The sequence below is a fragment of the Pavona decussata genome, unplaced genomic scaffold (assembly GCF_977016875.1).
Source record: "Pavona decussata unplaced genomic scaffold, jaPavDecu1.1 SCAFFOLD_184, whole genome shotgun sequence".
Taxonomy (NCBI): domain Eukaryota; kingdom Metazoa; phylum Cnidaria; class Anthozoa; order Scleractinia; family Agariciidae; genus Pavona; species Pavona decussata.
The window spans coordinates 243,464-255,872 of NW_028145593.1; the positions used below are offsets into that span (position 1 = coordinate 243,464).

The 12,409-nt window shown below is 38.4% G+C and overlaps 1 protein-coding gene across 1 annotated transcript in view; it reads right to left on the reverse strand.

Annotated features, from left to right (window-relative positions):
* The window catches only part of LOC146462787 (uncharacterized), a 225,045-nt gene that overhangs the window by 61,609 nt on the left and 151,027 nt on the right, over positions 1 to 12,409 (reverse strand). Inside the window, exons 14-15 of the mRNA XM_085085071.1 lie at positions 7,216 to 7,284; positions 6,928 to 6,999 (exon numbers count right to left, since the gene is read on the reverse strand). Coding sequence (XP_084941197.1) covers positions 6,928 to 6,999; positions 7,216 to 7,284 — 141 coding nt within the window. The remainder of the gene's footprint in view (positions 1 to 6,927; positions 7,000 to 7,215; positions 7,285 to 12,409) is intronic.

The following is a 12,409-nucleotide window of genomic DNA, read 5'->3' on the forward strand; positions in this document are numbered from 1 at the left end:
TTAAATAGCTTTGGGCTATTACTTTTAATTTCGAACTCCAAAAAACGTGAATTATTGTAACTGAGGGAGAAGAGAACCTAAAGCGAGCCGTGAGAGTACCGCCACATTTGAAAGTTTTCGACATTACGATAACTCGTTCATTGCGCATGCGTGAAAGTTTACGACAGATCAAGCGAGTGGCATTTCCCCCACATTACGATAACTCGTTCATTGCGCATGCGTGAAAGTTTACGACAGATCAAGCGAGTGGCATTTCCCCCACATTACGATAACTCGTTCATTGCACATGCGCGCATGAAAATCAGTCACCAGTTAATAAACAGACATGACATGACGGAGAAATTAGAATTAGACAAACACCTAAACCACCACTATTCCACACTCTTAGAAAAATTGGTAAGACGAAATCAGTCAATAGACCTTAATTATTTTAGGATGAGAAAGACGGAAACGGGAAAATATCGTCTCGATCCTGAAATGTGCCTTAGCCTATTGCACAGACAGAAATCATAGCTCAAATATACAATGCATTTCGTTTATTTTCGTAAAGGGAACTAAGGTTGCGTTTGATTGACCGTATTCCGGAATAGGAATAAGCGGAATAGATGTTAAATTTCTCTTTTTACGTAATTTGAGAGGACATTTCGGTAATTATTCGCTGACACATGATATATGAAGAGCCATTTCGTACTCTGGTAACTCCTAAAACCTCTTAGGAGGGATTTCTTGTCACTGTTGCATGCATTCCTATATCGGAACAGGGTCAATCGAACGCACCCTAAAGTTTCTCATGACACAACCCAGCTCCCATCCCGTCCTAGAAAATTCGTTGAAGCTTGCAAATACAGCCGTACAGGCTTAATATGAATTAATCTACAGCCGAATACCAATCGAGACAAATGTAAAGCCTTTTTTTTCCATCATTCTTTGCTGTTGTTGTGGGCTGAGAATATGTAGCAACATATAGTAAGTCCACGAGAACTTTAAAATGCAAAAAATTACATTTCATCCATTTTGGCGGACGAATGTTTTTATGTAATCTGACAAAGTCTTCATGAAAAAAAGATGCCCGTTTTCCCTTTTAAATTTAAATACGGCTGAGGAACCGATTTCCGTTTCAAAGTAAAAAATGGTGGTTGTTGATGAAGCCTCACGGTTGAGAACCCAAGATTTTACCTATTTAAAATCACTTATCTACCTCCCTGATAGTTTCATTGCACGGGGATCCTACAGTGTTTTAATTAATCTGAATCCAATTTAAAACTAAGCGAATACTGCTATTTTTTATAGTATTTTAGAGTAGAATGCAATAGTATTAACTAGAGTGCCAAAACATCCAATGCCTGATCGCTGGTTATTTGTTACCAAACACATTTTCCAAAGAGATCACCCAAACTTGCTAACGATACGTAATTACTGCAAGTAGGAAGAATATTTTGTTGGTAGCAATAATAAGAAAACACTAAAAGGTGTTGAGGCAGTAAGGGCCCGATTACATGGCGAGGTTTTAGTAATGATAAAACATTACATTAGTCAGTAAAACAGCAATGGACCAAGGTTGAGTGGCTCCTGGGAGTATCACGCCATCTTTTTTGCACTGATAACACTGGATGTCTTCCCTGAGAAGTGCATTTTTTTTTTCATTTTTTAACATTTCTTTATTAAAATGTACCCGAAAATCGACTTTTTATTACAATTTAAGAGTGCCTGACTGTAACTTTCGAGAATCGCTGGCCAAGCTTGAAAAATCGAAACCCCTGATAATTTGCCTGAAGTTTACTTTTGGGGAACTATCTACGAAAATATTATTTGAATGTTCTGGAAATTTATAGTTCTCGAGAATTTTGGAGAAAACGAAATTACTGGTTTTACCTCATTAATTATGCAAAAATCTCACTCAAAATTAGCCAAGTTCAATACGCTTGTGTTGAAACAGTACGCAACGCTAGATAACGAGGTCGGTTTTGAGTAAGAGCATTACTCACCTACTTTCTACCAATGGGACCTATATAAACTTTTGTAGAACTTTGGAGGGTCTCATGGCTCTTTGAAAAATTGACATTTTGAGGACTTCGCGATGAGTTGAAAATTGAGTAAGTTTGAAGGTTTAAAATGCATCTTGGTATGTCAGATATCGACTCGAGAGGAACATTGCGATGAAGCTTGGGTCTTCGTCTTTAATAATACGAAATAAAAAATCTGGGCAATCAATGCACGCGCTGACGAAAACCAAAGGTAGTGAGGCTTCGTTAACAAATTTGCATAATTCGCAACTGTTGAGAAAATGCTTTGTTGTGGAGACATTTACCCAAGCTATCTTCAAATGGTCATTTTATCTCAAATTGCATTTGCCTGTTTCTCTTTCTTGTTTAATAACGTGGTAGAAAAGGTCTGGACAAAAAAAAGTGTGTGATCGAAAAGAAAACATTCGCCAAATTGTGGTGAAAAATTTGCATAATGCAAATCTCCCAATAAATCTTTCTGCAAAGGAATCTGATTGGGAAGGTTTCGTTAAGAGTCTATTTGAGCGAAACCCTCCATATAAAAGAAGTCAAAACGACGTTTAATAATCCGATTTCAACAAATAATTGTCGAATCTTAACCTTTAAATAATAGTGCCAAACTGATGCTCGCTATTGCGTTACCTGCGTCACGTCAATAGCTGTCGATATTGCCCACAAACTAACTTCTGCTGCAAAATTGCCATTTACAACAACTAGAAAAAAGACTTCACCTGGCTTTATTTACTGGCATATAAGCGGTTTTGCTAAAAATTAAACGTTCACATGACACTGGAATCACCTTTAAAAAATACACGCTTGTCAAATGAGTGCGAAAGTTAGACATAGAGTCGGTCAAAGTGAATATTATTAATTAAATCAAGTTTGTTTACTGGAATGCTTTTTCAAATAGCTAGTCCAACCTTTTTCAGTGGCCTTCCAAATAATAATCACCCAGAAGCGGGTCAGTAAAAAAAAAAAAAAAAAAAAAAAACTCTCGTTCGTGCTGTTTGATACTGTACTTTCGCAAGCGACTGAAAAACAATGTCAGCCGGCACGCCATATTTTAACGTAATTGCTGGTATGAAATATCAGAGCTTCAAAACCTGTGTGTTTCCGTTTAACAAAATAATAACTCAGTTTATACCTATAGTTCACATTGGCTGTAGGGCATGTATTTATCTTTGACGAATGTCAACAACAGAAACACGGGTATCTCAGTGACACTGTATATGCGCAATGTCTACTGCATACATCACAAGGTCTATGACCTTTGTTTGACCTTTGTATTGTCATGTCACGATGCGTGTTACACAATGGCGTAAATTATAAGGGTTTGTATGGGAATGTACGAACGTGTTTTGGAGTCGAAAAGTAAAGGGCATGAATTGAACAAAAATGGCTTGCCTTGTCTCCTTGATATCTTGCGAGGTATTGTGTGCTATATTTTGGTCATTTCAGTACGATTCCAGTGGGTTTTAGGTTCGCCGCAAATTTTCCTCTCTCTATACGGTATCCTACTATATATATATATATATTTCCCCAAAATCTTGGTCACCTCGGTAGCAATAGTATTCTTTGAAATAAATTGCAACGTTAAAAACGTGGTCGGTATAAAGAGGAAGAACTGTGGACCACGGACTGGGTATTAAAGAAGTACTAAAGTAGGGAGACTATGGACTACGGACTACGGACTGACTGCATGCCCTACAGTGCACATTGGCTGTAGGGCATGCATTTATCTTTGTCGAATGTCAACAACAGAAACACGCGTATCTCAGCAAAGTCTACTGCATAAATGTCTATGTACGACATCTACATGATTGTGCACGTGGCCTCATTGGGTGATCATGGTCAATGATCATCAAACATCCTTTTGCGCTTTTAATCTGCACTGCAAGAGCAAGTTTTCATCATATCGAACCCTGAGATGAATGCTAAAAAACTAAAATGCCGGACTCTCTTCAGCGCGTATTAAAAATCCAGCTGTTTCGCTGAGATAAAGCAAGATTTTATGTTTGCACTGTCGATCCTCACTATTTTATTCCCAGTCCTTTTTTCGTATTATTAAAGACGAAGACCCAAGCTTCATCGCAATGTTCCTCTCGAGTCGATATCTGACATACCAAGATGCATTTTAAACCTTCAAACTTACTCAATTTTCAACTCATCGCGAAGTCCTCAAAATGTCAATTTTTCAAAGAGCCATGAGACCCTCCAAAGTTCTACAAAAGTTTATATAGGTCCCATTGGTAGAAAGTAGGTGAGTAATGCTCTTACTCAAAACCGACCTCGTTATCTAGCGTTGCGTACTGTTTCAACACAAGCGTATTGAACTTGGCTAATTTTGAGTGAGATTTTTGCATAATTAATGAGGTAAAACCAGTAATTTCGTTTTCTCCAAAATTCTCGAAAACTATAAATTTCCAGAACATTCAAATAATATTTTCGAAGATAGTTCCCCAAAAGTAAACTTCAGGCAAATTATCAGGGGTTTCGATTTTTCAAGCTTGGCCAGCGATTCTCGAAAGTTACAGTCAGGCACTCTTAATAAACTTCATACAGCTCCTCTGGTGGAGTTTAACATGATGTGCCGGCATAATTTTAATTAAGTATAATAGTGAAGCAAACAAATCCTGTCTAACCCCATAATAGTAGCGAAAAAAACTGCCAGGTCTGGGGGTGGATAATTGTCTCCTCACTTAGCAGTGACTTTTTAAAATGGCGACTCCAGTTCTTCTTGCTGATGCAATCCTCTCCTTCTGTATCAGAGCGAATCTTATATATATATATATATTTCCATTACTAGAAAACTCGTTCCATTCTTACCAATATAGAAAATCATGCAAACATAATAACCTCTTACTAACCGAGCGCGAGGGCCGTAATGGGGAATATTGGCCCGAGGTCGTGGCAGTACGGACCGAGCGCAGCGAGGTCCGTACAAAAACGACTGAGGGCCAATATTCCCCAGTACGGCTCGAGCAAGCTAGGTTAGTAAGTTGTTTTTTATATGGCACTCGCCACTCGGAGCAAACTTGTTTATTTTAAAAAACGCACTTCTCAGTTGAATTCAAAGGGTTTCCGTCGTGACGTGTTTTTGATGACGCGAGCAACCCAGAAAGAACAAGCTACGGTACCACGAGGTTAACATGAAAACAAATTTACTGAACGTTTACATGTTTATAGACAAGACTTCAAGAACGATTTGTAGCGGAATTTGACGAAAATCTTAGCAGCTGCGGTTTGTTTTTGAAACTCACAAAAGGGTTTCTTCGATCCCAGAAAATTTACTAGCGCATCACAAAGTACGGATCTAGAAAAGGTTGCTGTGAAAATCATTTTCAACTTTAAAAGAAGCAGCATTAAGTCAATTGTCCTCCTCGCTCTCATCTCTGGCTCGGAAAGCCAAGTGTAGGGATAAAAACCACCACACAGTTCTTTGGAGTGCAACTGGATCGGAGTCGCCGAATTCTCCTGCCTCAAAAAGAGCATCTTCTTCTTTTTCGTCAATCGCCCGAGCGGCTTGCAGCTCGTCTCTTCTGTCGTGCTTGCGAACTAGTGACTTGTGCTTCGCAGCTAGAACTCTTCTCGATTTTTAAACTCATTATCCTTGAGTATGTTGAATGGATATTTCTTCTCAGAGAAGTATCGCTGTATATTGCGCTGAAAACTGGAAAATGTTTCTGGCTCGTATTCACCATTTTTCCTACGTACGTTCATAAAAAAAAAAAAAAAGAAATTGACAAAAGGTGATCAAGCTCGGACGAAGGTAGGCTTTCAATTGTTTGACTATTCAAGCCATTAGCTTCAATAAAATGGAGTAGAGTGTTTATATCAGTAGACTTTTTCCTTTTGTGTTTTCACTTTTCTGTTTGTTTATAAAATCCTCAATGGCTTCTCCTCGGCTTTCGCAGATGCCTGCTTCAGAGATTTCTAGATCTTCGGGATGGTAAAATTTGCTTTGTAAATGATATTCTTCTTCGTCCATGTTGGAATCAGTCTTTTGGGTAGTTTCTTTGCAAAGAATGAAAGTATTTTCAGGTTTTTTTTTTCGCAGTTTTTGCTGCAAACTTCAAAATTTGCCGCTTGTCATAAACAAAAATACACGGCTTATGACCATTTCCATGGAAACGGTCCGTATGGTAAAATCCCAACCAAGAAAGAGCCAATCAGAACGCGCGGATTTACCTCAAGACTACCTTGCCATATAATAATGGAGCATAATAGTGACATTTTTTTTGCACCAAACATCTGCATAATAGTAAAAAAAAAAAAAACCAAACATAATAATAATTTAAGCATTACTTAAGCATTTCATTTCATTTATCGCAAAAGTTGATCAGATTCCATGATGATTCACAGCTTTCCATATGAGCAGAAATGAATGAGAAATGTCGAATCGCTTGTTATTGTCGTTTTACTGCATTACTGTATTTTTTCTGTATGAAATCCTCTCTGAGTTGAAAAAAAAAAGTTATGGTACCAGAGAGCGAGGCTTGGATTGGAACAGGTAAGGGTCGGTAGTAACCAGTTTTGAGCTCCATGAAACACTGTGTTCACAGCTTTTACGTCCATTAATTTACGGTAAAGGATCTATCAACTGGCCCACCGACGCATATTTTCAAGTTTCCTTTTTGTTCACCCCTGAATGAACTTGTCACGCGCTTATTTTCCAAGTTATGATGGAGTAGTTAAGTATCAGGGATTCATAACGCTCCACATGTTGTGGGCGCAATGGCGCATTCAGTGTTATACCGTATTTTTTTGTTTGAACAGTTAATGTATGTGCTAAAAAATTGAGCAACATTTTAAAACTATTAATACTTAATTCAGTTTGACTTTGCCAATTTCGTTTTCCGTCTCTACTGAACTAGCTGATCTTTGACAAGATTACTTTTCTGTAGCAAAAAAAACTCCCACTTACAGCTCGTACAGATTTATCTGGTGATCAAAAATTCCTGAGGTCAAATTCTCCAATTGATTGTTATCCAAGTGGCTGGAAACAAAGGAACACATCGTAGCGAAAACTATCAATATATTTAATTTTACTATTGTTGGTATAATCATTATCTTTTAATATCATTATCATTTTCATTATTACTTTTATCGATCGATTAGGTAATGGTAGACATTTTTGCCCCTTTTATGTTCTATCGTTCGTTCAGGTAGCATTTAGTTTTCGTTTAGAATGCTTTGGAAGGGTCTCACTCACAGCCGAGATAGCCTGTTGTTGTTGAACACTCCGTTTGGCAAGGTCTCTAGTTCGTTGTTGCCCAAAAACCTACAAACAAATAATAACATGGCGTTAATTGTGAAAATATACTTGTTACACTCAGTAGGTTATGGATCGAACTAGTTTCCGTCAGGTCTACATTATTTATCTGTTTGTTTGTTTCTTTCGTTTTGTTTTTATTTTTTCATAAAAACGCTTCACATACTGAACGTACATCAGCAGTATGCTTTATAGTCTCATTAGAGACCTGAAGAGGTATCCTTGTCACTACAGTTTTATTTATTTATTTATTTTGTTATACTGCTCAGAAGATTAGACGCTGCCACTGTGCTATGCACTTATGCTGAGGATGGTTCTGGAGGTATAATTTTTTAAATGAGTTCCTCTACAGAAACCTATCCATATCTTAGTGTAGCAGTATTTTAATACTGTTGGACGCTGTAGTCAACACAGACCTTGCCCTTTTGTACTTGATTCATGGCAAGCTATCGCTGGAAGGTAAGAAGCTGACATACATTGACAACCTTTGGAAAAACCGTGGATAAAGCCTGGCATCCAGACGTATATGGAGGACTCCACTGCTTAGTGCATTAACATGTCCCGAGAAGACCAGCACTCGAGGAATAATTGCACTCGCCATCTTGTTCTTGTAACAACATATGTGTGGAGCTTTACCCTTCTAAGGGTTGTCTTAAAGAAGAATCGAGGAAACAACTACAATTCGGCTTCAGGCTCAAGAAATTCCACTTATTCTTATTCATGCATGACTATGTCATGCCCATTTCATTAGTATTAGGATATAGTAAAAACGATGAAAGCATGAGATAAAATTGAAGAATGAATTTCACACTTCAGCGAGCATTGGTGGCTTCCCGACAGGTGGATTTCAGCATGGAAAACTCTGGAAAGTAAATGTTTTTAAAGAGCCTTCCATTATATTAGAATGAGGTCGCCTTCTCCCAAATGCATAAAGAGCAAAGGCGCAGTTCTTTATAAACAGTCTACTAGTGATCGAGTAAGCTTGCAAAGCTAAGCCGTTAAGAGTAATTGTATGTTTAATTCCATCCATACTTCAAAGCTTCACCATAGGCATTTTTGCGGCCTCTTCTTGGGCAAGGTGGTGAAGGACTTTAACTCTTAATCGGCCTTAACGGGTTTAGATTTTCAGAGTTTTCCTCTTGTATTTGGGTATGCATTTTTACTATTTACCGTTAATGTTATAGATGTGTTAAAGAAATGGCAATTGGCATTAACTTTTCAAAACAATTTGTATGTGCATCGATTAACACTGTCATCAGCAAGGCGGAATAACCTGGGAACGCTTCAGAGAGAATAAGTGTAAAGTAATCCCCTACCAAACAGTATCTTAAATGGGATCTCTCCCCACGAGGGTAACAAAAAAAAAAATCAAAGATTTGCCTACTGGATAGTATAACTTTGTGAGCAAGAAAACCAAACTTGGTTCAGTTTTAAATCTAACTTACTTCAAAAGTTTTCTGAATCTATAAGTAAGTTTTATGGTTGCAGGCGGCTTGGATCAGGGAAGTGAAATACACTTGGTAGAAAGGAAAAAATTTTAAATTTCCTCCCTTATTCCTTAAAAAAAAAACCGCTAAAAGATGACTAAGGATTGTTCTCTCTTTGAAAAAACAACTGAGTATATTGGTGGTCAGAGAACACTTTGTGTCAGTGCGAAAATCAAAGTGTTTAGTTTTAATTTCAACATAAAGAAAATCACCATAAAAGAGCTTTATAGACTCTGAGCTTTCATTCAGCGGCCTTCTTTGTCAGTAGGGGCTGTGGTGAAGGTTCTGTCACGTTAGTAGTGTGGCAGGAGACTAGATTACCGTGTAGCATGAAAATTTTGCGGGTTCTATTTTTTGCGGATTTTGCGGATTGACCTCGATCCGCAAAAATTAGTTCCCGCAGAAAAAAAACACCCGCAAAATAAAACGCCGCAAAAATTAACTCCCTTCAGTCAAATTTAAAACTCCGCTTTTAATAGATTTATGCCACTAGAGCGATATGCATTGGACTTAAACTAAAACATCAACATGATTTTCTATTGGAAAAAGCAACTAGAGCTGTAAAGAGTAAAGCAATTCAGTACATTACATTGGCACGAATGGGTCATCTGAAGGAACGTACAGACTTGAATCGTGCAGCAGACCAACCATTTTCTAGTGGCGCTTCTGAGACGGCCTACACAGAAGTTCAACTGAACAAGAGTGTTATTATTATCGACTGAGTCTGTCTCATTGGCATAGTTTTGCATTTTAGCAGGCCGCTCTCAGTTAGGTCTCAAAGTTGTATACTAGCTGGAGTACATCTTTCACTCGAAAGCCCCTCTGTATGCTGTAAGGTTTCAGCTACGGTAAATCAAAAATTCATACTGCTTTCTTATAAAACAATATACAGTAATACCGGTCGTGACAAACCCTATTAACGAAACAGTGTTTGGCTATGCATGGTAGGGGTAGGCTTTTTGTTTTGTTGTTATTCAGTCCCTTTGCGCAGTAAGGTATTACAGTGATATGTCTCTAGTATGTAACTAGAGTGAACTGTAACCCAATTGACTGTACAATAAAAGTAGAAAATATTCAGGTTTCTTCCACTCAAATATTCTGCTACTTAAACTAGAGCATCGCAAAAATTAGTTCCCAGCAGAAATTTCAGTCATCTCGAAAAATTTGTTCCCGTAAACCACAAAAAAATCGCCATTCCGCAAAATTTTCGTACTACACGGTAGAAGCCTGGGCAACATTGGCGTTAGAATCTAGAATTTTTCCAAGGCGGCTCGTTAAGGCAGAAATATCAACCACGAATGATTAATAAACCAGGCCAGAAACATGTTTGCTTCTTACCACCGATTTCATTGATAGGCGACCCCTCGAATAAAAACTCCCGCGAGCGTTTGGCGATTCGCTCCCGTCAATCATACGCTCCTTATATGGTATTATAGGAATGCCGCTCTTATTTTCAAAAAATGTGGCGGCCACTGTGTAGCCTGTTCGGTCGACATGGTTAATGCTGCTTCTTATTCTTCAAGTTTATGTTGGCGAGTGGTGTATTTGCTCGTGCAGGGGTTGAGCATCGATTGATGGAAACCACACTGACTGTCTTTTCTCTTGCGCACCGAACTGAGCCATCCCTGTATTTCATCTTCCTACACTCCTGGATATTGCTCAATTACTCTCCTTATAAACAATACGTCATGCATGTCCTGTAAATGATAAAAGGCGATCAATATCATCTACTGCATGCTCGTTTATTTATGCCAATTTATGCAATTCTTCTTGAACCAAGGTACCGTCCATTTGTCTTGCTTTTCCCCTCCGGGCTGGGTAATCAACCTTGGAGGCATTTCTGTATTTTTTCTAAATTTTCTACAAAAATGTCAACCCCACTTTCAGACGTCTTGCTAGAGCGATCGCGCTCAACCCCTGCACGAGCAAAAACACCAGTCGCCATCGTAAACTTAAAGAATAAGAAGCAATCATGTCGAACGAACAGGCTACACAGTGCCGGGCCGCCATATTTTTGAAAACTAGAGCGGCATTTCTATAACACTATATAAGGAGCGCATGATTGACGGAAGCGAATTGCCAAATGCTCGCGGGAGATTTTATTCGAGTGCCGCGTATCAATGAAATCGGTGGTAAAACTTGGAACTAATTGAATCTATTTCTGTCTTAAGATGGTACATATTCGAACAAAAACAAAAAAACATTACCTTGCTTGTTAAGAAGGTGTATTGGGTTTGTTAGTTGCTGGAAGAGTTTATGTGCTTTGTTTTAATGGTTGTTTTGAGCTGTGCACCCGTTAAAGATATCTCGCAATGAGAACAAGAACAAGAAAAATAGAGTAGCCTGAAGAAGAGTGCTCAGAAGAAGATCACAAAACCCTGTAATTTGTAACAATGAAATTCATTTACTAACAATCCGTTTCATGAAATATTGTATTCAGTCAGAAGTACATACGACATATTTTGTACTGCTGGGCAGACGAGTCACCTATAACTTAGGTATGGAGCACCCGAAGCAGAAATCATAGGTTCATGCTATGATAGATTCGTTTCCGACTGTCTTTCTGGGAATATATAGAGGTGCGTAACACTGACTGAAAACATACATCTTACAATATGCTGGTTAGCAAAACTCCCTCAAAATTTAAAACAGTTAAATTACAAGCTAGTTTTACAATCACATTTCGACTCACCGTTTAAAAGAGCAAGAGCAAGCAGTGGTACTTTCACTAGACATCAGATAATCAACGAAATTCTTGGTAGTTACATATAGACACCAGGGGCATATATTATAAGATCCTCTTTGGGGTTTGAAATTAGCACTCATGTAGGGATTTTGGGGGGTCGAAATTTCTGGCGAACTTTGGATGGAAAGATTATGTATGAAACATTTTTGTGGAGAAAAATTATATTTTATTGGGTTACATTCTGGGCCTCTAAACTATTTTGAGTCCAGATTACCAAATAGTATTTTTAGGGCTTAAAAAATGACTTCGCACAAACAATTCCCAACCCCCTCCCCCCCCCCTCCCCCCAACTGCCAGCTACGCTCTTCATTTCGTTGAAAAGATGCAATTTTCGACTCTAGAAATCACTTTTCCGTTTTTCTTTTTACGTACTTACGATAAGATCATCTTTTCGTACTTGTAGTACAAATCGACAACCTAATTTCGTAGGGGGCAGTTGGCAAGAATATTGGTGAAAAGTGGTCGGATAAATATTCTGTACTTGTTAACGAACGAACTACTAATAGATGCGTTCAACTTATAATGAACAAATCATCATATTACAAATACTTGAATGAAACACGGTAACAGAGTCAGCATATACGGAAGAGGGAGACAAAGCATTCTAAACTAGGACAGAAAACTTATGCGCGTTAATTTACGTTAGACTAAAAACGTTGAAAGTGGAATGGATGCTGCGTACTAGCTCGCTAAAACATTGTCAAGTCAGAGATCCTTCTACGTGTCTCCAGGTTTTGCCACGGCCAGTTTGATATCATGGTATAAACACTACTGATTCGACGATAGTCGTTACAAACAAAGCGTGTCGTGCGACGCTGGACGGATTCCACACAGTTGATATCTTTCTTTGTGTATGGAGACCAGGCGACGGAACCGTATTCACACACTGGACGGACCAGGG